This window comes from Meriones unguiculatus, chromosome 1, assembly GCF_030254825.1.
Source record: "Meriones unguiculatus strain TT.TT164.6M chromosome 1, Bangor_MerUng_6.1, whole genome shotgun sequence".
In the NCBI taxonomy this organism is placed as follows: Eukaryota; Metazoa; Chordata; class Mammalia; order Rodentia; family Muridae; genus Meriones; species Meriones unguiculatus.
In genome coordinates, this window is record NC_083349.1 from 358,051 (window position 1) to 385,673 (window position 27,623).

The 27,623-nt window shown below is 41.8% G+C and overlaps 1 protein-coding gene and 2 non-coding genes across 12 annotated transcripts in view; all 3 read right to left on the reverse strand.

Annotated features, from left to right (window-relative positions):
- Ubap2 (ubiquitin associated protein 2) overlaps positions 1–27,623 on the reverse strand; it is an 82,519-nt gene that overhangs the window by 12,141 nt on the left and 42,755 nt on the right. For 7 of the 10 annotated variants that reach the window (XM_060378029.1, XM_060377994.1, XM_021634420.2 and 4 more), the window contains 11 exons: positions 27,492–27,569; positions 26,357–26,411; positions 23,230–23,333; positions 14,429–14,494; positions 12,595–12,647; positions 10,572–10,639; positions 5,522–5,711; positions 4,098–4,311; positions 1,675–1,943; positions 974–1,146; positions 66–276 (listed from right to left, as the gene is read on the reverse strand). In XM_060378029.1, the coding sequence (XP_060234012.1) occupies positions 66–276; positions 974–1,146; positions 1,675–1,943; positions 4,098–4,311; positions 5,522–5,711; positions 10,572–10,639; positions 12,595–12,647; positions 14,429–14,494; positions 23,230–23,333; positions 26,357–26,411; positions 27,492–27,569 (1,481 nt within the window). Of the gene's footprint in view, positions 1–65; positions 277–973; positions 1,147–1,674; positions 1,944–4,097; positions 4,312–5,521; positions 5,712–10,571; positions 10,640–12,594; positions 12,648–14,428; positions 14,495–23,229; positions 23,334–26,356; positions 26,412–27,491; positions 27,570–27,623 lie in introns of those variants that run through there. The other 3 variants (XM_060378021.1, XM_060378046.1, XM_060378058.1) reach the window with 3 other exon arrangements.
- On the reverse strand, positions 5,317–5,397 carry LOC132652053 (small nucleolar RNA SNORD121A). The gene has a single exon (XR_009589546.1). It is a non-coding gene; the product is annotated as a small nucleolar RNA SNORD121A (small nucleolar RNA).
- Positions 7,302–7,378, reverse strand: LOC132652054 (small nucleolar RNA SNORD121A). Its single transcript, XR_009589547.1, has one exon. It is a non-coding gene; the product is annotated as a small nucleolar RNA SNORD121A (small nucleolar RNA).

Genomic DNA, 27,623 nt, shown 5'->3' on the forward strand with positions numbered 1-27,623 from the left:
ACATAAACCTGCACACTAACTTCCAAGGAGTATATCCTAAAAAAAGAGCCAAGAGAAGCACTTACAAGCACAGAGCCTGGAGCAGGATCTGGTGGGCTTGCAGAGCTCTGGTGTGCAATTCTGGTATGCACAGAGCTCTGGTCATAAGAGGAAGGTGTTGTTACTGGACTAGTGGAGCTCAAGCAGGAGCTGGTCAGACTGGAGGTGATGACTGAAGTTGTGTAGGTAGAGTTCTGTACAGCACTAGTCATTGGTAAAGAGGCGTTCAAAGGGTCACTGAAAAGAGTACAGGATGTTACACATACACTGGTCATGTGACAACTTCAGTAAATTCACCCAATCAGTTCAGAATCATAGTCTAAAGTGACATTAACTACAAAGCTGCACTACTGCCTTTTGTGTGGTTTTGTCTCTAGACATAGAAAAATCTCAAATCTTTTCTATTTGCAAACTATTTCACTGAAGCAAAATCAAGTGTTGGGAAGCTGTGGAGAAGTCGGGTCCTCTTGATTGCTAGGGGAGTGTAAGGGCTGCTGCTCCTGTACAGTGTGACTGATTGGAGTGGTCCTCACAGGCCTTGAGAAGTCTGCTGCTAGGAACACTGTAATAGAGCAATGTGATTCACCAAAAGCAGTCAGAAAAGAACCTAACTACATCTGTGCCACATATGCTCGGTGAAATGCTTGGCAACAGAAGCACACACACAGTACCCATGATCTTTGAAAACTATAAGAGGCACAAAAGCCACATTTTATACCATTCTAGTTATGAAATGTCCAGATCAGACAAGTTCTGAAATGTACTTTGTCAAAAGGAGGCAAGGCACAGGAGAAATGAGTGTATGCCATAATAAACTCCCCTGTAAAGAGCTGCACAAAACATTATACTATGTTCTCCAACATCTTGACTGTTCTGTTTCACTTTGCAAAGAAAGGACTATGCTTAGTCACACCTAAAGAAATGAGGTTTGTACCTTAAAGACTTCGGGTACAAGGTGATAGGAATCTGATTACTATTTTCACTGGCTGAAGCTGCTGATCCAAACTCAGACAGAGATGACTCTGATCCAAATTCCAGGGCCCCAAACTGAACATTTAGCCCTGTGACATCTGCAGAACCAGGCATTTCCACTGCTGAAGTGGAGACCTAGGAAAGCAAAGCTTGTCAGAACAGAGGGCAGGGCTCCAGGCCTCAAGGCTTACGAAAGGCTCAAGCAAGTAGCTTCCTTAAGCTACACTGGCCAAAATAAATAAGAAAAAGAAAACAAAGAGCAAGAGAACCTTTCAAACACTGAAGAAAACAGAGCAAACAGCTTTAATGGATTCCAGAGGAATGGTCCACGGTAATATTATAAATGGCTTTAGAGTTGTTGGGGGATGTATCATGGCAGCTGGTCAATGAGGACAGTCTGCTATTTTCAGGGACATACCAGTCATGAAAGCATAATCTCGTCAGGTCATCACACAAGTTAGATCCTCAGGGTCTGCACTTGAACTACAAGGCTCTAGCTCCCATCATGAATTCACATTTTCTAATTAGCCCAGTACCTGAGAAATGACCAAATCCTCCCAAAGCAATGAGCTATGCTTGAAGACATGTCAAGTTTTAGTTTTCTAATACTTGAGCTAGTGTGAAATAAACCCCTTGGAACAAAAATCATGATGGAATGCCTACCTTAGAAGCTGGAGGTATCCGACGCTTAGGGAGTTTAATATGTTTGGGCTGCGGTTGGTGGGCAGATACAATATTTTCAACAGCCATGTTAGGAAGTTGCAAAAGTCTGTTGACAGCAGAAGGCCCATCTATAGGTGCTGATTCTCCGTGCTTTGCCCGAGAAGGAAAGGACTCCACACCAGGAGAAGGAACACTGACTGCCTGGGTCTGCTGCTGCCGCTGGCTCAACTGGCTAAGAACTGGGGATGGCTCCGGCTGAGACTTGAAGTCTAAGAAATGTGGAAAGAATAAACAAGCAACACGTCTTCACTTTCAGGAGGCTCCACCACCAGGTTCTCTGAATTACCTACTAGAAAAGAGCAAAGAGCAGGGAAAAACAGGAAAGGGAAAACAGAGGTACAGCTGCTAACTGAAAAGGTGCCTGGTTGATCTGTTCTTTAGCTCCCACGCAGGAGACATTAAGTAGAGAGGTCCAAGGAAGTGCCGCGAATACCTGCCTATTAGCAGAGATTGAGATGCCTATTATTTTATCAGTTTTGCTGTATTTTCGTGTGTGTGTGCAAGGGGTAGGGAGTGGAGGCAGTACTAAATGTTTTCTAGAGTGACTCTCTACCTTATGCTGGTGAGACAAGGTCTCTGCCTGAACTTGGAAGGGCTCACCTGCCTTCCTCGGCAATGCTAGGATTACAGATGTGTCAGTGTGCACCCAGTTTTGATGTGGTGCCAATACACCAAACACAGGTGCTCCTCCTTACCCATGAGGCACAAAGCGAGCCGTCTTTCCAGCCAGCAATCTGGTACGTGCCTTAAAAAGCTGTTCTCATGACTGTATTCTGTGTACAAAGAGCACATGTGATAATCATAACCATTTCTCCTGTTGTTCTTGTTCTAGAGAAGCTCTGTTCCTCCAGGTTCCTGACACCCAGACATTAACTACCTAAGTTTCAGGCTTTTGATGCCGTTCCATGTTAATGCGCAGCGCCCTCCGCATCTTTGACTCAGTATGCACAGCACACGACTTTCATGTGAGTGTATCTGGCATATGATAGCTTAATCTTACAAGGGGACTTATTGGGAGTTCTGTTTAGAAAACATCAGATTTACACATGTTCCCATTAAAATAGAAAGTAATGCTGGGGACAGACGGTGGTGGTGCATGTCTTTAATCCCAGCATATTGAAAGCAAAGGCAGGTGGATTGATGTGAGTTCGAGGCCAGCCTGGTTTCAAAGCGAGCCCAGGACATCCAAGGCTACAAAGAGAAACTCAGTCTTGGAGGAAAAAAAAAAAAAAGAAAAAAAGAAAAAAGAAAGGAAAGAAGAAATAAAGAACGTAAAGCTTGACCAAGTCATGATGGACACTGCAAAATGACAGATTAGGACATGTCACATCTCTTTTGCTCTTGTGGGCTTTTTTTTTCCCTTGGAGTATGGATCTAGAATACAGGGCCTCACAGACACCAACGAAGCACTCTACCTCTTAGCTGCATCCCTAGACCCTCAGTGATTTCATGGCTTTTCCACATTGCTCTAACAAAACTAAGTAGGTACCATCCGTGTCTGTTCCCCGTACTGTACACCTGCCTTTTGTCTTCTCATCTGCTCACCTCCTCGCTTTAAAAGTAATTCTCTTTTATGTGTACAGCTGTTACCTATGAGCATACCTGTATATCGTATCTGTAGACGTGGTCATGAAGGGCATGAAAGGGCACTGGATTACCTGAACCTGAGCATCACCCTGTGGAAGCTGGGATTCCAACCTGGGTCCTCTTAATGCTATTTCACCTCTCTAGCTCCAACTGCTTGGGCTTTTTTGTGTATTTGTTTTTGAAGGGTCTCAGTATATGGTGCTGGCTGATCTGGAACTCAGTATTTGACCATGCTGGGCTCAAACTGATGGAGACCAGCTTGCCTCCCAACTGCTGAGATAGAAGGCATGTGACAAGCTGGCCCAAAATGACTTTTTTGAGATAAGTTCTCACTCTAGGTTGGTGTCAAACTTATGGTAACCCTCCTGTCTTCACCTCCCCAGTGCTGGGATTACAGGTATGAGCCACAGTGCAAGATTTTTGCTCTTTCCTGTTATTTTTTTTTTTAAAGATTTATTTATTATTCATACATTATTCTGCCGCATGTACATGCCAGAAGAGGGCACAGGATCTCATCATAGATGGCTGTGAGCCACCATGTGGTTGCTGGGAATTGAACTCAGAACCTTTGGTAGAACAGCCAGTGCTCTTAACCTCTGAGCCATCTCTCCAGCCCCTCTTTCCTGTTATTTATACGAAGGCACTTTAGTCAGCTGATGTAACTTTCCAAAGCTGCAAGTATTCTATCTAAGAGAGTCTGGTCCCTCCATATGTTCACATACAACAGGCTCTGCTGATGACTCAAAGAAACCAACTCAAAAAAAACCCACACTTACCAAAATGATTGAGGACTGAGGCCTGGGGTGCTGAGGGCGTGCGGTCCCAGGAAGTAGTAGTGGCTGGGGGGCATGCACTGCTCTGCTGTGCACTTGAAGTGGCAGGAAATGGGGTCAAACTTGGTGCTTTCAACTTGTCCAAAATCTGAGCACTCGAGATATTCACCGTTTTTGATGGGGCCAGCTCTCCAAATCCTGAGCCAAGGACGGATGACTTTAAAGAGATGTAAAGAAAACAAGCCCTTAGTGATTACTCCAAGCGTGCAAACACAAGTGTCTTTGAATAAGAACGCTGCAACTGGATCACCTCAACAGGTGAACATTGTTGTAGGAAAAAGTACGTGCAAACGTGAGTGTGCCTCAGCAGCCACCTAAGTAAACCGGCATCTTCCCCGACATGGTATGAGGCTAAGACAACAGAAACTTATTATTTTATTCAATTCATGGGTGCTGGGAACCAAACTTGGGTCCTCTGCAAGAGCAATAAGTGCTTTTATCTGCTGGGCCTTCTCTCCAACCCAAAATAAGCTTAATTAAAAAAAAAAAGTAAATAACAAAAATATGCATTGCCAACTTAAACACAAACCTTCATAACCTGAAAACAGAGTGATCATCTCTAATGACAGGAACAGCAGGCCTGTCCTGAGCACTCCCTGATCACACTGGCACACAGAAGGCTTAGCAAATGCCCACAGTCCTGTGCCAGGTGATTAACAACAGCAATCACCCCCATAAGTAAGCACAGCAACTAAAAAAACAAACAAACAAAAAAAACCAATGTGTCCTCCTCCAGACAATGTATCCCCCACAGGAAGCTACAGCAAAGAGAAAAACACTGGTTTTGTTTGTTCATTTTAGACTTCTCTTTCTCTAAGTACAGGCTTTTTCTCTCTCTCAGTACAGGATTTCTCTGTGGTTCTCTGCCCCACCCTCACTCCGTTGCCCACCCAGTACAAGATTTCTCTGTGTATAGCTCTGGCTATCCTGGACTCCCTAAGGGGAAACAATCACTTCTGCTGCCTACAAGGCCCACATAGCGGATGGTAAGAACGCACTCTTACAGGTGATCCTCTGGCCTCTTCAAGTGAGACATGGCGTGCACATGTGCATACATACAAGCATACCCACAATAAATATGTTTAAAAAAATCACCAATAAAAAAGGATGCCTGCACCAGAGTTAACACTCACTGACAAGAACTCGAGAAGGTTTTATCTCAGCCCAGGAAACTCAGTAGCTAACTTCCACACGGAACCATCAGATATGTGCTTGGAAATCATCACATCACTGTTTCCGGGATGCCAATCTGCTGCCAGCATTTAGTATTTACGACAAAATAGACAAGATGTGAGCCATAAATGCTTGATGACAGTTGCTAACAGCTGAACGCCTCAAGACCCCAACTTGAAATTAAAGTGAATTACCAAGCTCTGAGGTGAATAGGTGTTGGCAGAAGTGGAGTGGCCAGTCCCTGGTGCCATCTGATTGTTGTGTTGAGAATTTGTGAAGACAAGGGCTTGGCTAAAGCCCTGCTGCTGGGACGTTTCAAAGGAGTTGACTTCCGCAGCCTGAGCAGGAGGGACAGGCTTCTGGAGCAAGGCCACCAGATCAATGCTAAGCAGATGAAAGACAAGCAGCAATCAGCTGTCAGTGAACTAGAGCAAATCAATATAAAGGAAATTTAAGCTAGAGAGCAAATAAGCAAAACCACTGGAAAATGCAGTTTCAGAGAGATTGAAAGAGAAGCCGGGAATCACCAAAAGCAGGTTACAGAGCCTGAAGAGCGGTACAATGATGCAGAGAGAACTGCAGCATCTTACAGATCTCATTGCTTGATCTCAAGTTTCTCTTTCCCTTTTGAACTTTTTTCATTTTTGTTTGCTTTGAGACAAGTGTCACTATGTACACCAGGGTAGCCCTAACTAGAGTTGACCTGGCCTTCATCTTTTCAGTGCTAGGATTAAAACTGTATGCCGCCACCCCTAGCACCATCTTTCTTGAAACAGAGTGAATCAATATTCTTAAATTATCAAGACCTCAGCCAAGCTACAAGTTTAAGTCTGAAACTTTTAAATATCTATATAAATCCTGTATTCTACCCTATAACTTACTTAAGCATATAATTTTCGAGAATAAAGGAATTACAAATTAACAAAGCATCGTATAATGGACCCATCACTGTAGCCAAAAGACCATTTAATATTACAATTTGAGGGGATGGGCTTAAAAAAAAAAAAGGGCTGGGGTAAATGCTGCCCGCCCTGCAGCAAGAATGACTCACCCACCAGGGTGGGGCCTCTCAGAGGGTTCGAGGACAGAGCTCAGCGAGTCCTTACAAAGGCTTCTTCCCCACAGTTCTCTAACCGAAACTCTCACCATGCCAGTGAGATGGGCTCGGAGTAGTTAAATCATTCAGGCTTTATTTCTCATACTGAACAAGTTTCTAGCCAGAGTTCCTATCCTTATACACAATCATTTTTACTGTCCCAAAACCAATTTCAATTCAGCAGCTAATAATGCAAACCCAAGTTAATGTTCTAATGTAGGAGTACCAGGTCCAGTGACGCACATCAATTCTGTATGTTACATATGGTGCTCATAAAACTAAGTCAATGTTCTAATATGTCCTAGTAAGTCCAGTGATGCACTTAGGCTATGCATATTTTATATGGCGATCATAAACTTGCGAAACTTCTAGAACCAAAGCAAGTTCTATTCCAAAAGGTTAGTTAGTAAGACTCAAATGAGAAAAAGTACGGCAGGGTCTCCAGTAAAAGCCCTAGTGGTGGCACACACGTTTATCCCAACACCTAGGGAAGAGGCAGGCTGATCGCTGGTCTACACAATGACTTCCCGAACAGCCAGGGCTGTATAAAAAGAGCGGCCCTCAAAAATAAATACATAAATAAAAGAACTGCAAAACCCCCAGATTTTGGACAAGTGAGGTGGCTTGGAGAAAAAAGACATCTGCCACCAAAGCCTAACAACCTAAATTCAATCCAAGGAGCCCACATGGTGAAGGGGAGACCCAACTGTCACAAAATGCCCTCTGGCATCTGTTCAGATGCAGCAGCACATTCAGACCCTGTATCAAAATAAAAAGTAAAATGCAAACACATTTACCATGAATAAGAAATGCTTTAAAAATCACTGATAGGAATGACCAGTTACTGGTCACTGAGAAGGAAGGAAGGTTTTATCTGAGCCCAGGAAACTCAGTAGCTAACTTCCACACGGAACCATCAGATATGTGCTTGGAAATCACATCACTGTTTCTGGGATGTCAATCTGCTGCCAGCATTTAGTATTTATGACAAAATAGACAAGATGTGAGCCATAAATGCTTGATGACTGTTGCTAACAGCTGAATTCCTCAAGACCTCGTACTGAATGAAATAAATCAGGCATGGTGGCCCAAAACTTTAAGGAGGCTGGTGCAGGTGGATCTTTGTGAGTAGCATGTCTATATAGGTTCCAGGCCAGGCAAGCTACAAGAGATCCTTTCTTAAACACACACCTATCATACTGAAATAAAAGTGAACGGCCAAACTCTAAGGACAATAGTCATGGGTAGCAGGGGAGTCTGCAGGGACTATTACTGTCTGATTAGTTGTGCTGAGAATTTGCGAAGACAAAGGCTTGGCCAATAAAAGGATGTTATTATATATATTTTAAAGTGCTCTAGTATGTTTTTCGTTTTTGTTTTGTTTTGTGGATTTTTGGAGTCAGAGTTTCTCTGTTTAGCCTTGACTGTCCTGGAACTCATCTCTGTAGACCAGGCTGGCCTCAAAGTCACAAAGATCTGCCTCTCTGCCTCCCTGAATGCTGGGATTACAGGCCTTTGCCACTGTGCTCAGCTGTGTTCTTTTTCTTTCTTTCTTTCCTTTTTTTTTTTTAAATATAAGGTTTTAGGAAGTTAAGGCTGGCCTCAAATTTACATTGTATCTGAGTCTTGCTTTGAACTCCTGGTCCTTCTGCCTCTACCTCCTGAATGCTGACACCAAAGAAATGCAACATTATGCCTAGCTCAATTTTTCTTTCATACTTATTTATGTATGAGTGTTTCACTTTCATGTATACCTGTGTAACACATGTACACCCGATCCCCATGGAAATCAGAAGAGGCAGCAGATCCCCTGGAAATGGAGTTATGGACAGTTGTGAGCACTGGGAATCTAACCTGGGACTTAAGCAAGAACAATGAGCCATCTCCCCAGCCCCCTCAACTGTCTTTTTAAAAAATTAAATTTCTACTAGTAAATTCATTTAGTCATAGATACAATGGAGTCCATGCACCTTTTCTCTACTATAATAAAGTCCGAATGTCTCATTTAGCTTGATTTTGAGAAGTCTGATTCAGACTTGGCTCCTTTTAAGATGCACACACATATACCTTATAGCCAGGCTTTAATTCCACTAGCATTTAATTTTTTTCTAATCTTAAAATTACCTTTAAAACATATATGTGTCTTCATCCTTGCATTAAAGTCAGAGAACCAGCAGTAGCAGGCAGTCACATGGACCCTTAGGACCATTTTCAAAGGTGTTTAAAACTACTATTAAAAGTATGATTCTGTGAGAATTCAGCAGAAGCTTGGTGTGGTGACTCACAGCAGTAGACCTACGGGAATCTGAGGAAGCAGGACTGCTGTGAGACCCACTTGGACCACACAGCAAAATTATGTGCATACATTAATTTTTGTTCTCACTAAAAAGAAGAAATTATCTTTAAACTCATGATCCTTCTGCCTCAGCCTGTGGAATGCTGGGATTACAAGTGAGCACAGACTATCAAACCTTATGATCCAGTACAGTTTTCAGAGTCTTATTATCTCAGGGCTGCATAGACAGATCAGTCAGTAAACAGATTTCCTTACAAGTAAAAGATTCTGAGTTTGATCTCCTAAATCAATATGGAAATTGCAGGGCATGGTGGCAATGGAGAAGAGGAGATACATGAGTTCTTAAGCAAGCTGGCTACGCCAGCCGAGCCTATTTAACAATTCCCAGCCACTGAGAAACTTGTAGTGGAAGTTTAAATACTCAGCTGTGTCATGTAAATATGTTTGTTTTAATCCCAAGTGTTGTATATGGGGCTGCTTTTAGCTTGTCCAGAGCTGTTAACTGGGATTGCCTCCTGGGGAATCTGACAGGGACATGATCTTGGCCATCTGCAGGCAATTTAGTTCTGAAGATTGTGAGAGGGTATAAATGCCAGAGCACTGAGAGAAAGAGGAGAAAGAAGGCTGCTGCGGATTCGTCCTGCTGCTATTAGTAATGTTGCTGTAGTTTGGTGAGAAGTTGGAGATATCCTGACTACAAAGATTGGGCTTGCCCAAGGAATTGAGTCTAAAGAGGCCTATGTCCCCTGTCCCTTCTAATCTCCTTTCTCTCCAATCTAGTGTTGTGGAGTTAGGAGGAAGGTAAAGGTATAAGAAACCCCAATACAGTAGATTAAAAAAATACAAGTTACAGAAATTCCACCACCACCAAAAAATAGTGGGGCAGGGGTAAAGATGGCTTCTGCCAAGCTGGGTGACCTGAGTTTGAGCTGTAAAACCAAATGATAGAAAAAACTGAATCCCACAAGGTGCCCTCTGATCTCTGACTTTCGCACAAGAGTGCTGCGGCACATGGGCATGATGCACATGTGTGCGTAAGCATGCACACAAACCAACAAAGTTAAGACAATGTGTTCAGGGTAGACAGGCTTCCTGAAGAACATCACAGGCTGTCTGCCCTCCAGTTCCACTCCTGCATCCTCACACAGGCACACAGAGAATAGGAACCTCAAAGGCCCTTCTTTTCCTGAAAGTTAAGCACATTATACCTAATATACCTATCTAAAATGACATTTAAATTATGCATCTAAACAACTGCATGAAGAAGCCAAAGAATTTAATGTAGTAAATTTATTCTTTTTTTTTTTTTTTTTTTTTTCTGTGTGTACCCCTGGCTGTCCTCCACTCGCTTTGTAGTCCACGCTGGCCTCAAACTCACAGAAACCTGCCTGCTCCTGCCTCCCAAGTGCTAGGAGCCAACACCACCTGGCTTATCCTTTAAATAGGTAATTATTTTAGCTGGGAATAATGATATCATCCAGAACTCTGGAGACAAAGGCAGGAAGAACTCTAAGCTAGGGTACATAGTGAGAACCTATCTCAAGGGCAGAAAAAAAAGAAAAGAAAAAAATTTACTAAGTAAAGAGTAACTATGACTTATAGTGAGGTTTAGTAATATAAGCTCTGCCCAACTGCTAAATCACAAGAACTGCCATTCAATCATTGTTGGACATAGCTTGTAAGAAGTGAATGAAGTGATGATCCTTGCAGAGAGAGGATATAATGGCTAAATAGAGACGCAAGAGAATCTAAAAGATTAGAGTAAGACACGTAAGCAGTTGTCCTAAAGCAAAGTTTTAATTATGCTTTGAATGGGAAAAAAAGTAAAAGAAGAATCAGCTTTTGCTTTTACCTCTGCCCAGGCGTGACATGGTTCTCTGCTGGAACAGATGAGGCAGTGAACACTTTTGTTTCGGAGAGCTGTGGGAAGTCAGAAGAAAAAAACTTTACCCTTGGTCTGGTCAATACAAATCCAAAGCATATTTGACTGGAGACCTTCTTAGGCAGCATTTGTGTCACCAGGAAAGGGAACTAACTGTGGCTCAGTGCATCTGCAGGAGTCACTTCATACAAGTGGGACCAGCCTTCAAGTCCTGGCCACGGTGCCACATTCTGGAGACACCAAAAAGCAGCAACAGTGGAGAAATGCAGGGAATTTTGAAAAGGTTGATTTTTTTCCCCTCTAAAGACAGATTTCTTTTCTATTTCACTGATTAGTAATCTTTATTTCATTTTAGAGCCAAAGGCTTATTATTTTTTTGATTTATTGTTACTTATGTGAATGTCCTTAACCTACACTAGAACGCTCACTTCTTCCCCATTAATAAATAATTTTTTACAACGTTTAAACTCTGGCTCAGGTTGAGCACCTTCAAAATATAGTCTGACCAATACTGGAATGAACTCACCTAAAAATATAGTACAAAATGGTAGATGTTTAGGGATATTTTAGAATTGTTAGAAATCCTGTTGTAATCCTAAACCAAAATTAGCAATTTTTATGAAACTTAAACTAGCAACTGAAACAGCAATTTTGGAAATCTGACACAATACAAGCAAGAGTTGTATGGTAAACTTGAGACTCGCGCGCAGAGAATGACGGGAGAAACACGCTGTCTCTGTTTCATGGCCAACAGCACTGCGCACACAGCGTGCACACTTCAACGCTACCCGAGCCAGCGCTTGGCTATGGTCTGTGTTCAGAACCCAGACACAAAGAAGCCACACGATCCCCAGTCAGAAACCTGGGCTCAATCACACATTCAGCTGAATTCATCTTTGGTCTTTTGTATTCAAAAACTTTTTATTATCACCACATTTCCTGCAACTTCCACATTTAGATATGTAGCCACATAATGGGTCCCACTAACCCACAGGCTCATTAATTCTTAGAGTAGAAGTCTAAGCTCAGGCTTACAATCCATTTCTCAAAAAAAAAAAAAAAAAAAAATTTTTTTTTAAAGTTTATTCCTAACACCTACAAAGTTGTGAACACTCAGTTCTAACTAACTGCAGTTTCAAAGGATCTAATGTCTTCTTCTAGCCTCTACTCTCAATAGGCACGTAGATGGTATTTACACATGCTTTCAGGCAAAATGCCAACACGCATAAAAAAAATAAAGAAGTCATTAAATATAAAGTGAAACAAGTCAGGCAGTGGTGGCGCACACCTTTAATCCCAGCGCTGGGGAAGGAGAAGCAGATAGGTCTCTGTGTGTTCAAGGCCAGCCTGGTCTACAAGAATGAGTTCCAAGACAGCCAAGGCCACACAGAGAAACCCTATTCCCCCCACCTTCCTCCCCAAAGTATGCTAAGTTTCCCTCTATCCCCACATTCTTCTGCTCTCTCTCAGTCCTCAGCACCCCCTTTCTCTCCCTCTTTGCCCTCATGGATCATTCACTGTCCCTGACTCTTCCCCATGCCCTTTCTCCCACCCACCCTAATAACCCTCTTTGATAAAAAACAAAACAAAGCCAGGAGCAGTGGTATGCAGCTGTAATCCCAGCAGAGACAGGCAGATCTCTGTGAGGCCACAAAGAGAAACCCTGTCTTGAAAAACAAAAAAAAGCTGGGTATGGTGGAATGTGTCTTTTTCCCCAGCACTTGGGAGGAAGGAGGATCTCTGTGAATTTAATAGCCTAGTTTCAGGACAGCCAGGGCCACATATAGAAACAGTGTCTCAACACCAAAAACCTGAAAAGTGCAGTCAGTTTCTGAGATTCATACTGAAAAAGTAAACTCTTTAAGCATCAAGGAGCAGAAACCAAAAAAACCAAAAAGCTAAGATGATGACATAAAGAGCACTGGGCTTTCCCTAAAGCAGGGGCACTGGGGCACAGCAAGAGAAGAAAGGTTTGAGTGGACACCACACTTACATCTTCACTCCAGTCCTCTGGTGTCCACTCTTCCACAGAATTCTTCCAGGCACCTGACAGAAACAAAAAGGAAAACACCGTCAACCCTGACACTAGTCACTCCTAAGTCTATGTGTTACTTAAGAAAACAATCCATCTCATTAGGAATGTACTTAGCATTCCAGGAAAAATGACTTCAAGTCTTTTCCTGATAAATAAAAAAATGTTTGTGTAGCTGGGCACAGTGGTGCACACCTGTGATCCCAGCACTCAAGAGGCGGAGGCAGGCAGATCTCTTGTGAGTTCAAGGTCGGGCTGCCCAGGACAGCCAATGCTATACAGAAAAACCCTATCTCGAAAAAAAACCAAGTTTCTATATAAACTATCCAGAACTAGGGCTAGAGAGATGGCTCCATGGTTAGGAGCACTGGCTGCTCTTCCAGGACCCTACATGGCAGCTCACCACCATCTGTAACTCCAGTTCCAGAGCATCCAACACCCACACACATACATGTAGGCAAAAAACCAATGTGCCTGAAATCAAAATAAGTAAAAATTTAAAAATAAATTAACATCTTTGCATTAAAAAATAATAATTTTAAAAATAGCCAGAACTATATGCTTATATCAAATTAATGTCTCAATTTAAGAAATATTTTTTAGTAATTCTGCTTTAAGAAAATACAGATAAGCTAAAACAAACAAACAACCCACCACAATCACCAATGAATTTATTCCTTTTGATATATATTTGGTATGATACCATGAACTCCATGGTCAGGAAAAGGAAGAGAAAGCCTGCCATACACTATGCAGTATAAAATATCACTCACTGGCCATGGGAGGACTGAATTTCAAGTCAACTGTCCTATACCCCAAAACAGATGGGATAATTTGATGCCATCATTTTCAGCTTCAAACACGTTTGGGTTGAGCTGGCTGAGACTCTAGTCCATTGGGAATGTTACCTGTACAGTATATGCAATGTTCTGGGGTCAGTCCCAGAGCTTCAAAACTAAAAGCCCAGGAGGAACAAGGAAGGCCATGGGTAAGATAAGAGCAAGGTTAAGCATATCCCTGCTTTACAAAATAACACAACCTCTTCCTTCCTTGCTCCCCACCTCTCTTTTTTTTTTCTTTTTTTAAAGACAGGGTCTTACTATTAGCTTGGCTATCCTAAAACTCCCTACGTAGACCAGGATGGCTGTGAACTTGACGAGATCCATCCACCTCTGCCTGCAGAGTGCTGCCACTAAAGGTGTGCAGCACCGCACTCAGCTTGAAACCCATCATGCTGTATAGGGACCAAACAACTTTCCATTTTAAAAGATGTACTACTTGTACTTACTCTGTGGCGGGAGTGGGGGGTTACAGGGACCACAGTGTCAGTGTGAAGGCGAGAACAACTTTTAAGAGTCAGTTCTCTCCACCTTATGGTCCCAAGATCAAACTCATCAGGACTGCAGACATGTGCCTTTACCATTTCCCCAATAGCACAAAGGTTTGTTCCTTTTGAGACTGGCCCAACTGTGCCCTACAGCAAACCAACTTCACACAGCGCTGAAACGCTCTTGTGTAGTTTATGTGTGCACTCTACCGGCGAGCAACGCATTCACGTCTATATGATTTTTTGTTTAATTTATTTATTTATGTACACTGTTCTGCCTGCATGTGTGCTTGCACACCAGAAGAGGGCACCAGGTCTCATTATAGATGGTTGTGAGCCACCATGTGGTTGCTGGGATTTGAACTCATGACCTCTGGAAGAGCAGCCAAGTGCTCTTAACCTCTGAGGCATCTCTCCAGCCCCTGTATGGCTCTTAACTATGCAAAATTCAAAACAAAAAACTTGTACCTTTGAGTCCATAAGAACTTTTACTTGGCAGCTCCTGAGATATACTGTGAGGCTTTGTTACGCCTTCTGTGGATAAAATGGTAAAAGGAAAGCTTGGTCAGCACATAAAATAGAGTTCATGTATTATAGCAATCCCTTCTCATGGAGGGACCAAGGCCCAAAATTGTTAAATGGAAAATTCTAGAAACAACAACCAAATTCAAAATAGTTATGATAGTTTTCATTTCATTTAATTAGTTCTAATTGTGAATTTGCTATGCCTGATTGAGTCCTTAAAGTATTGGGGCCTGCGATATAAATAAGCTAAGGGGGTAAATTTGGTGCTTGCTACCAAGCATGAGGCCACAATATGCTCCTGGACCCTGCATAGTATATGTACATACCACACTCACTCACAAAACACGGGAAAAACTGTAAGGTAGAGAGCCATAAAGGAAGACACAGGGTGCCGAGTTCTGGTTTCTGCAGGCAGATACACAGGCACAAGAACTCACACCCATGAGCAAACAAATTCTTAATGACTCAGGTTCACTCATTTCTTATGGAAAATCTTCGCCTAGCCCCAAAGCTCTTAAGATTTGCTCCAATCTTTGTGAAAGTGTGTAAGTCTTAGTTGCATCCTTTTTCTCACTTGAGGTTGCTCTGCTAAATAGCAATGAAATATCACATCTCAGCTAGACAGGAGACTTACATTTCCTAGCAGACTACACTTACACTTCTGCCTAATGACTATAACTTGAGATTAAGTCCTTGAGTTCTTGGTTGTTTCTTCAACCGTTTGGACTACTGTAAATACTCTTCCATAAGGCTTTTAAAATGAAGGCAACAAAGCCTGCTAAGGTCTGAAGTAGAAACTGTGCTCAAACTATTAATACCCCTCAGCCTATGGGGAAATAAGGCATACGGAAGAGCCCAATTACCAAACACTGAGCATATTCCCCCTTTTTGGTTCAAATTTAACTGTGGTTTTAATTCTGTATTCATTTATTAGAATTCAACTTTCTCTGCCCCTAAAAATGATTGAATTGTGCTGTCTCTAAATTAGACTGCAATGGGTCAGCAAGATGGCTCAGCAGGTAAAGGTGCTTGCTTTTGCTGCCAAGCTTTATAAACCTGAGGTTAATCCAGGACCCACATGTGAGGCTCTCCTTTGGTCTCCATGAGTACACCCACAAGCTCACACACAGATATGTACATGAGTGTAGTAAGTCCAGGCTAAAGGAGCTAAGGCACAACAATCTCCAGCGCTCTAGACCAGTCCGCACCGCATTTGGAGCTTCAGGCTGGCTTGACTATAGAGTAAGACCCTCAAAATAACTAACTTAAGGAATGGAGAGATGACTCAGGAGTGAAGAGCACTGGCTGTTCTTCTAAAGGTCCCGAGTTCAATTCCCAGCATCCACCTGGTGGCTCATAACTACCTATAATGAGATCTGGTGTCCTCTTCTGACCTGTAGGCACACTGCAAAATACTGAATAAATATAAAACTAAATCTTAAAAAAGAAACTTATAAACTAGCATGACCCCTCAAAAAAACAAAACAAATCAGTTTCTATTAGTAAATCTTCTGAGTCAGGGTCTCATATGACCTGGCTGTCCCTCAATTTTTGGTGCAGCCTAGTATAATCTTGAACTTTACCTCCCTGCAGCTACCTGAGTGCTGAGACTATACATAAGCCTGCAGGACCATGGCCAGTTGAGGATCAAATCAAGGGTTTGGTTTAAGCACTCTACTAAGTCAACTATATCCGGCCAAAAATCCTTAAAGCTAATTGTTTTTTTTTTTTTGGGGGGGGGGTCTTTTGAGATGATGTCTCTCCATATAGCCCTGGCTGTTCTGGAACTCAAGGATACACCAGGCTGGGCTTGAACTCACAGAGAACCACATGCCTCTAACACCCAGAGGTCTAGGATCAAAGGTGTGTGCCACCATCCATGCAACTTGTTAAAAATACTGAAGTTACAAGAAGGATTACCATAGGTTCCAATATGAAAGTCAGTTAAAATTCAAATTTCATGCATTAAGTAGTTGAGAGCCCTGTTGCTCTTGCAGAAGACATGGGTTCAATTCTTAGCACGGCCACAGTGCACACAACCAGTCCCAGGGAACCAATACCCTCCCCAGATCTGTGAATACCAAGCATAGGCGGTGCACAGACATGCAGACAAAACATCCATTAAGCAAAAAAATTTTTTTTAAATCTTCCATATGTCATTTCTAACTTTACCCGATATTGTTTTTATATTTTCCTAGACAGAAGTTTGTTGATCTTATGTTGCCATTAGATTTATTCCTTGGCATCTGAAGTTTTGTTTGTTTGATCTGGTTTTTGAGATAGGATCTTAATATTGCCTGGGCTGGCCTTAAACTTAAAAGTAATCCTCCTCTTTCAGCTTTGTAAATACGGTAAGAGGCATAAGGTGTCAAAAACAACTGTCGGTCATGTTTTATGAAGTTATTACGGTTTTTTCCATTTTCTATTTGCTGATGTTCTGTTTGGGGGTGGGAATGTAGCTCAGTTGGTTTCATCCCCAGCACTGCATAAACTGCATTCTTTGCATTCTGCAGAACAATGAAAAATTCAAAGTTATCTTTGGCTACCTAAGAAACCAGCCTAGAACACATGAGTCCTTGTTGTATCCACTTGGAGCCACCCCATTCTTACGAGAGATCCATTCCTGGATCTTACAGATAATACTCAATTCTCTCTCCTCTGGGAAGGGTTTCTCTGTGTAGACTTGGCTGTCCTGGAACTCACTCTGTAGACCAGACTGGCCTGGAATTCACAGAGATCCACCTGCCTCTGCCTCCCAACTGCTGGCATTAAAGGCGAGTGCCTCCATGCCTGGCTCTCTCATTAATTCTAATAATTACTCTAAAAATTCTATTAGAGCATATCAAGAAATGTTTGCTCTTGACATCCCACCCATTAAGGCTCTAATTAGAAGCTCCAATGCAGTGGTTAAACAGATGCAGTGAGAGCTAGCTCTTCCGTGTTCCAGAAAGACAATATTCACTGTAATACCGTAAGCAGGGCCAGCTGGCATGAGGTTAGAAGTCATACTACCCATTTAAGAAAATGCACTTGGAATTCCAACTGCTAGATTCCAATGTTCTGAATATCAGGAGTGGATATTCAATTTCATTTAGCGTTTTTCTGTGATGAGTCAATTATATGAATTTCTCTTTAATAATGTTTTATGATAAGCGTTCATTTTTGGGTTGTGACACATAATGACAATTTTGAAGTATACAACAGTATAGTTTTTAGTATACTGACAATTTATTTCACTATCAAAACAGTTGAATTACTTAAAGACAAAAAAGCTGCACCACAGATTAGAGCTGCTCTCAAACTGGCCCAGAAGCCTCTCTCTGCCACAGTTATAGTTAATGAACAACTCATCTCTGGTAAAGTGGGGCCTATATAACTTCCGAGTCTCAGTTTTAAAGGGGACAGCAGTAATACAACGCAGACACATCATGAGGAGGAGGAAAAAAATGCTAAGAGCCAGGAGGTGGGCAGGCTGCTGTGAAATGTCATCTTTGAGGTGTAACATGGTGATTGTCACAAAGAAATCTTGTGATGAAACACCAGACACTGAGTAGGCCTCCTGAATGCAGATGGAACAGGTGGAACAGGAAAGGAGTACTACACAAGTAGCCAATGTTATGAGGACAGTGAAAATTCAGGTGTGGAGGGAGACCTGGATAAAAAGGCTGCTAGAATCAGGAGCGCAGGGTCCCAAGGCTGCAGCACTGTCATGATTCCGGTTACTCAACATGGGCATTTTCACATTAAAACCAAACCAAACCAAAACTGGGAGTGGATCATAACACTCCCAGGGTTAGTCAGTCTACTTTGTAGCACTTATCCTTCCTTCCTTTTTATGCCTAAACTTCCACTGGTGGGTACTCCTTATTTTGCTCATTGACATATCACTTCATGGACATTTGTTCCTATTTGGGGTAACTGTAAAATTATGCTATAAAACTTTTAAGCCTGTGTATTCTGTTTTTCTGTGTACATGTCTAAGAGTTGACTGATTTTAATTATGAAAATCACGTTATGTATGAGTGTCTTCCTGCATGTATGAATATATATCATGTGCCTGGTGCCCAAGGACACCAGAGAGGACATCAGATCCCCTGCAATGGACTATTGTGGACTACCATGTGGGTACTGGGACCCCAGGTTCTCTGTAAGAGCAACAAGTGTGCTACACCACTGAATCATCTTTCCCACCTCTTTTTTTTTTGGGGGGGGGGCAGGGGCTATAAAGATAAGGTCTTCTATGTAAGACAGGCTGTCCTGACCCAATCTCCAAATTGCTGGGAATATAAATATATTCTGTAAGACTAGATTCTGATCTAAAATTCCAAGTGTGTGTGTGTGTGTGTGTGTCTGCAAGCACCCATGCACTTCTTTCTCTTTCTTTCATCTTTTAAGTGTGTGAGTGCCTACGTGAAGTAATTCCATGGAGGGTGGCCTGCCTGATTTGTAGGTGCTGACATTCAAACCAGGATCTTTTGCAATTAAATACACTTAATGGCTGAACCATCATCTTTCTAGCCTGTCCCTTTTGTTGGTAGTAATGCTTTATGTACAGTAAACAAACCTTCCATGCTAAGATATATATTATTGTTTTTCTGTCTTACTATACTTTATTTTCTGATAGTTTGTTCAAAGTGTTTAAGAGAACAAACACACAAAGAACTTCAAAGTTGTTGACAGAATTTTTTTTTTTTTTTTTTAATAAGAAATGGTGTAGGATATCACACCTGCAATCTGAGCTACAACTCCAGGGCATAAAACTATTTTGTGATATTATCTACAATGTATGAAACCAATTATTTCCCTTGATGTGTCTCATCAAATAATATCAATTACTTAAGAGAAGTTTTAGAGGTTTTTTTCTTTTAGTTTTTTTTTAGTTTTTTTTAACTATCGCGGCTTGTAAATGACATGTCCTCTATAAGAATCATGTATAGAAGGGTTGGTGAATACGCTGGGGCATTCTAGAAACCAGGGTAAATGAAATTTAACTGGGAGCGGGTCACTAGAGTCAATGTGACCTTGGGAGATATAAATTCTCCAGACCACCTCTCTCTGCTTCCTGGCTATGACCAATCTTATTCCTCTATGCCCAGCTTGTCATGATGTTAATGCCTCATTAGGACTTAACAACAACAACAAAGTGTGGTAATCCAACCACTCAGAAAGCCGAGGTGGAATCTTTGTAAGCTCAAGGCCAGCCTGGTCTACACAAAAACTCTACATCAAAGTTAAAAAAAAATAAAAATTAAAAAAAAAAAAGATATTACAGATTGAAGCTTCTGAAATTATGGGTTAAAAATAAACCTTTCTTCTTTTACTCTTTTCAAGTACTTATCATAAAGAAAAAAAGTGTGACTAAGACATAAGGTCTTGCAGTTCTCAATCTTTGTGCCTCTGCCAAAACCCTGCCACATCTGCACACCAAAGCTTCGCAAACATTTATAAATAGCTTTTATCTTCTCCACTGATTCATTTCTAGATCTATGTTTCTAAGATGGTAGCATGAATTACATATGTGTGTGTTTGCTTACTTGCTTGAGTCAGGGTCTCAAGTAGCTCAGGCTAGCCTCAAATAAACCATTTAGCAAAAGCTGACCTTCAACCCCTGATCATCCTGTCTTTACATCTCAAATGTTGGGATTTGTGTAGTGAGCCACCAATTCAAATGAAAGGCTGCTGTTTTCAAGTTCATAACTTCTTTGTGTTGGGTTATAATTAATTCACTGTTAATTTATTATATAAATTATGTTTTTATAAATATACTCAGTGGTTAATTAGACTACCATGAATTATTACTCATCAGAAAAATCTCTAGATACACTATTAACAACTATTTACTTCTAAGTTTCAGAAAACAACACAAAAAACAGCATGGCAGCACACATCTTTAGTCCCAGCACTAAAGACAGAAGAACAATTGAATCTCTGAGTTTGAGGCCAGCCTGGTCTACTCAGTGAGTTCTGAGGCAGCCAAGCTACATAGAGAAACCTAGCCTTGAAAAACCAATGAATGAATGAATGAATGAATGAAGGAAGGAAGGAAGGAAGGCAGGAATGAGCAAGTGAGTGAATAAAGTCAATATTTAAATTTTATATACATAAACGTATTTTTGTTTTGGTCCCTGCTTTGGGATGATGGGGCTGATTTAGATGGTCCACAGCAGCAGGTGTAGCTTCAGGTGGGCTCTGAGAGACACTCTTTGCCAGCTGCAGACAGTTTAAATCTTAGGACTCTAGAGAGAGAATAAATGCCAGAGTCCAGAGAGTGAGGAGCTCTGAGAAAAAACAAGGCTGCTCTTAAGACAAGAATTTGGAGATCTCCTGAAATGAGGACTGGACTGACTCCAAGGACCCCAACGACCCTAACCAGAAGGAAGCAGCTAAGAGAACTACACCCCCTTTCTCACTAATTCTTTCTCTCTCCTACGTGGTGTCGGGTTGACGGAAGGGAATGGAGTGGAGTAGGGAGAAAAAGATGTAAGAAACGTAAATAAAAGTTTTTAGAAAAGTACACCAAAATGAAATGTTAGCAGCCACCACCCAGAATGCTAAGCACTTGCAGTAAAGTCTTCTAGAGGCTGGAGAAATGTCTCAGCAGTTAGGAGCCTTGGCTGCTCCTCCAGAGAGCCCGGGTATAATCCCCAGCAACCAAAGGGCAGTGGACAGCCACCCATAACTCCAGTCCAGGAAATCCAACAGCCTCTTTTGGCCTACTCAAGCACAGCATGCATGTGGTCCTAAGACAAACATGCATAAAAAAACACCAATAAACAAACACAAAAATAAATCCCCATTAAACTCTCCTCCTAGCTGAAGTGGTGGCACACCTGTAGTCTAGCTCTCTGGAGGCTGTGATAAGATTAGTGGATCAAGCCAGTCTAAGACATAAGCAGGACTGGACTTCATCACAAGTTTGAAAAGGAAAGACATGACTGCAGAGACCACTCAGTGTTTTTCTCAGTAGTTAAGCACACACGCTGCTCTTACACACAACATGAGTTTAGTTTTCAACACCCAGGGTAGGTAGCTGAAAAGCACCTGTCGTTTCAGTTCCAGGGGGCACAGACCCACATACAGACACACACATACATACACAGAATTAAAAATAGTAAAATTACACCAGGCATGGTGGCTCATGACAATAATCCCAGCACATGGGAGGCAGACACAGGTGGATCTCTCTGAGTTTGAGCCCAAGACCAGCCTGGTCTACAATGCTGGGGCTATTTCTTTATTTATAAAGAAACCCTGTCTCAAAAAAACCATTTAGGTTAAGAGTGATGTCTGCTCTTCCAAAGGACCCAGGTTCAATTCCCAGCACCCACATGGCAGCTCACAACAGTCTATAACTCCAGTTCCAAGGGATCTGAAACCTTCACACTAATGCACATAAAATAAAATTTAAATAAATTATTTTTAAAAACCTAATAATAAATAATAATAAAAGTAAATCGGTAAAGAAAAAAGGAAAGGCACCAGAAGACTGTACAACAGTAAAGATACTTTGATGCCAAACATGACAACCTCCCTTTGACCCTGCCTGAGAACCTCTAAGAAGGACAGAACTGACACCAGAAGGCTGTCTCCTGGCCCACACTCGTGCCATAGCATGGGCTTCCCTAAACATACAAACAATAAGTAATCTGATTGGCAGCACCTAACAGAGTGTGGTTATGCAGGGCTAAAACCACACTAGCCGTTAGGAGTTGCAGGCATAAAGATCAGAAAATAAGTTCACCTCACTACCAAGTGAGATCAAGGACAGCCTGGGAAAGACTGCCTAAAAGCAAAAAAAACAATCAGACAACAAAAAACACAGAAGGGAGGTGAGTTGTTATAAAATTGGTGTTTTCCTTAGAAATACTGCTTATTTATAAAACAACACAATGGAATCATCAGTGTGAATTTACGTACATGGCCTTACTAGACTCTCACAGTGAGGGGTGAGGTAGATCAAGCTTCCTATCAATGAGATTATTGTCTTTCCAGACAAGATTTCACTCTAGTCCACACTGGCTTAGTGCTACAACTCCATGGCCTCTTAACTTGCAATGATCCTCCTGCCTCAACCTCCATGGTACTGGGATTATAAACATGAGGCAACACACATGGTTGTCAATTTCCCAGCAAGAGGCTTTGAAGGTGAGAGCCATGTAAAAGGAGTCTGAGTACTCTCCATCCGGCATCTTGCATAAGAAGAACATAAACATTTCTTTAGACAGATCTCACTCCATGGTCCACACTGGTTGCAAACTAGCTACAATCCTCCTACCAGACTCCCCAGTGCTTGGATTGCAGGCATGATCCATCAAACTCATAAAAGAACAAAATATTTTAAAACAATCTCTAGAGGCTGAGAGATGGCATAGCAATACAGGATGTTTGCTACTCCTCCAAAGAACCTGCACTCAGTTCTCAGCAGCCATGTCAGGTAGGTCACAGAGATTATTGCTCTCGGAAGGAATACGGCACCCTCTTCTCACCTCTAAAGGCACACAAAACTCAAATGTACCCCTCCAACCAGACAGGAAGAAAAACAGACACAAACAAAACAAACAAAAAAACTAACTAAAATCGTCTCTGAAGATGGATGTGATGGGAGAAGTTGTGAAATCCCAGACTTGTAGAATATGCAACTGGGATCACTGAAAGTTCAAGGCCAACTTGGGTTATAGTGAGACCATTTCTCAAAAACAGACATGAAACAAACCAAACACTTCTAACAAAAACAAAACACTTACCAGGGTCCTCATCTGTACCGTTCTGAGCAGCTTCCCAAACTACCAACTTTGTCCCACAGCCATCTGTAGACATGGACTCTGAATATTCTGCAGGATTGAACGTCCTGGGGGGTTTGAAGTAAAGAAACAAGCAACTAAAGCAGGCATCAAAATCACAAAATAAACTATATAAAAATATGCCAGAATTGGCCAGCAATGGGGAGGCAGATACGAGTCAAGGCCAGCCTACTCTATACAGCAAGCATCAGGACAGCCAAAGCAACACAGAGAGACCCTATCTCTAAAAACAAAAAAGAAAAAAAGAAAAAAGAAAATATTCCAAACCAAATAAGCTCAAGTCCCTTCAAAGGGCTGCTGTTAAAGGCTTCGCCCTCCTTCTTGCATTTAATGGCAGCTAACTCTTTAAGCCACTGTGATGTAGATTTAAACATTTATTTTCAGTTTACTTTATGTGTATGGGTATTCTGTCTGTGTACCACATACTTGAAGTACCCTCAGAGGCCAGAAGGCGGCACTGGCTTTCCCTTAAACTGGAATTACAGATGCTTGGAATCAAATGTAAGTCTGGAGAAGCAGCCAGCGCTTTTAACCACTAAGTCATCTGTGCAACCCTTATAATGAAGACTTTTGTTTGTTTGGGTTTTAGTGGTTTGGTTTGGTTTTAGACAAGGTCTTTCAATGCACCCCTGGCTGTCCTAGAACTGAAAATGTAAACTAAGGGTGGCCTTAAAGTGACAAGAGATCTGCCTGGCCCCCAAACACTGGGATTAAAGGCTTGTGCCATCACAACCAGCCTTATACAGATTTTTAAAAATGTTTTAATTTAATGTGTGGAGACTCACATGTACTACAGCACACTTATGGAAATAAAAGAGTAGCTTTCACAAGCATGTTCTCTCCTTCCACTGCAGGGGTCCCAGGGACAGAAAACTTTAGTCATGAGTCTTGGCAACAAGCACCTTTAATAAACCACTATGCTAACGATTCCAATGCTTTCACTGTTCTGTTTTGAGACAGGGTCTCGCTATGGTGTTGGCAAGCCATGAACTCACATAAATATGCCTGTCTCTGCCTCTCAAATACTAGGATTAAAGTCACTAGGCTCCATCTCTTTTTATATTTGAAGACAGGTCTGTCTCACATATCCCAGACTGCCTATAAACTCACTATGTAGCTGAAGGTGTCCTTGAACTTCTAATACTGTTAACAGGGTCCCAGATCTCAAGACAGCTGGTACCATGATGGAAGAACCACTCAGGCTCTGAAGCCCAGCACATAGGTGGCAGCACTTGGCAAAACGAGAACAAAAACCTAATCCATCAAAATCTATTGTTCTGAGAAAGTCCCTAAAAGTACTAACCTTGCTCCTTCGCTTCGTAGCTCCACTTGTGGCTAACTGTTCTCACTGAGGCTCAGGGCTGCAACTTCCCAGAGTAGTTGCTAATAAAGACTTTCTATTGTCTTGAACCTGTGTTCAAGTGGTCATTTCTGGTAGATAATGGTACTGCTGGAATTAAAAGTTTGTACCACCATGTCCAGTTTTACAGTGTGCTGGAGATTGAACCCAGGGCTTATTTTGCCTATGCTAGGAAGGCACTCTACCAACCACATCTTCCATCCAAGCTGGCATCCTAATTCAAAAGTTCTACTTCAGTATCATCCATCTACACTTCAAGTTTCTATACTATAATCTTTGGCAACCTAAATACTTATGAAGTACTGAAAGCCTTACCAGAAGAAACACCAGTGAAAATTTCCAATGGAGGGGCTGAGAAAAAGGTTCAAGTGGTTAACAGCACTTGCTGCTTTTGCAGGACTTAAGCACCCACATGACAGCTCAAAATGGCCAGGAACTCTAGTACCTAGGAAACCACTTCTGGTCTCACAGGTACCTTCATGTATGTGGTACACAAATATACACTCAGGCTCACACATAAACATTAAAATTATATCTTAAAAAAATAATCCCAATGAGCCGGGCTTGGTGGTTCACATCAGACAGACTCATGGCAGACCTCTGTGAGTTCAAGGCCAAGCAATCTAGGACAGCCAGGGCTACACAGAGAAACCCTGTGTGTAGGGAGGTGTGGGGGGGGGGGTTAACATGTCTCTTTTTCCTCCTGTCAAAATCTAATTGGAGGCATGTTTTTTGAAAAAGGTCTCTCAATGTAGATGGCTTAGACGATAGAACTGTCTCAGTTCCATAGACCCTGGAACTGTCTATGCAGACTAACCGGCCTCTTGCTTGTAGAGTTAGGGTTAAGGAAGGATCTGTGCCATCACAGCCAATGTTTTTAAGACTATCTTTATTTTCTGTGTCTGAGGGTTCCCCTACATGTGCACATATGCACCATGTCTGTGCCACCTGCAAACAGAGGCCAGAAGAGCGCAATGGATGTTAGCTACTGAGCCATCTCCACACCCCAGCTTTGACTTTGAATGGAATTATATTCTTCTTTGTACAAGAATATGTCTAAAGAAATGTTTTGTTCAGCACTTCTGTTTTTTCAATAAAATCCTAACTGAAGAGCTGGTGAAATGGTTCAGCACAAAAAGGCACTAGCCGCCAAGACAGGCTAAATTCAATGTTACAATATACACAGAAGAACATGAAGTAAATAGAAAAGCTACCAGTTAATGGCTGGGGTTCAATATTTGAGTTGTTTTGCCACATGCAAGAGAAACAATGAAAAAAAAAAAAAAACCTAGAAGTAATGGTAAATAGTGATAATATCTACCTAGAATGCTCAGCCTTACGACTTTCACTCAGGATGAAAGTGTAATTCTTACATACAACTGGATTTAGCAGCACATGTGCAGTGGCGTTCAACTTGGCAACTGAGGGTATTATGAACAGATTCAGATATTTTAGTAACTTGATGGGAGAGGGCGTTGTGCTGGAGAGGAGAAGGACGATGCTAAACACCATGTGCAACACACCCATCACCCACTGAAGTACTATCCAGGCAAAGCTGCCAGCAGGACGAAGGCTGGGTCCCTAATCTAGCACCCTCTGCAACAACAACACTGCAGAAAACCTCTAATTGGGATCACTGATAAACAGGTCAGAGAGAGAGAGACTAGAGCAACTGGGAAATAACTCTACAATAGGATGCCTGTGACTTACCCCATGCTTTGAGCAGAGAACCTTCCTGCCCCTCTGCCTCTGCCACGTCCAAATCCTTTAAAAAACACAATTGTGGAATATAGTGGTACTTTTATGTATATATATTGTAGAATGATTAAATCAAGCAGAGAGTTTCAGGCCAATCTGGGGTACAGAGTGACTTCCTAACTAATCTAGACTGTAAAATGAGAATCTTTTGATAGATAAGACAGATAGAATGACAGATACAGACAGATGACACATGACAGACAGATGATAGACAGATGATAAACAGATAAATCAAATCAAAAGCGCTGGAGAGATGGCCCTGTAGTTAAGAACACTCACTGGCTTCTCTACCAGAGGACCCGAGTTCCATCCCCAGCACCCACATGGCAGCTCACAACCATCTATATACCAGTCCCATGAGCATCCAATGTCCTCTTCTGGCCTCCACAGGCCCTGCATACACATGCTATACAGATATACATGCAGGCAAAACACCCATACACATAAAACATTTAAAAATAAACAATGACCCGGCAGTGGTGGTGCAAGCCTTTAACCCCAGCACTCGGGAGGCAGATCTCTGAGTCAAATGCCAACCTATTCTACAGAATGAGTTCCAGTACAGACAGATGTACAAAGAAACCCTGGCTAGAAAACAAAACAAAACAAAAAAACCCACAAAAATGCCAAAAAATAAAAAAAGTGTATTCTTGCCTTGCTGACAGCCTAACTATGTATACTAAAACTTTAAACACCTGTCTCTGACTCCGAAGTTCTGGGATTACATCTGTACACAATTATACCTGACAATAAAAGTGGTTTTCATTAACTCATCTGAAAATAACCAACAGGGTTCTTTAAAATCAGAGTCTAGGATTTGGGCAGTAGCGCCGTGGTGGACTACATTCTTACCAATCACCAAGGATTAATGGGTTCAATCTTCATCAACAAAACCAAAGCTAAATGTAAAAAACAAAAACCTGGAATAATCTAAATGCTTCCTTCACAGATATCAGTAGCTACATTAAAACACTTCAGAGAACATTCTTTCTTTCACAATGCATTTCCACACATTATCAAAACCTAGTAGCAGGAGCCTGCTTTCTCCTCTGGTGCCTGACACTAGATCTGGCTCATGCTCCCTTACCTCTGCCTCGGGCCCGCTTGCCTCGCTCCAAAGGCTTGTCTCCTTGGCTGTAATCAATTCCATTCTCTTCACCTTTGACTAAATAGGAAAAAGCAGACATTTGACTTTTCATTTTCACACCTTTTACCAAAC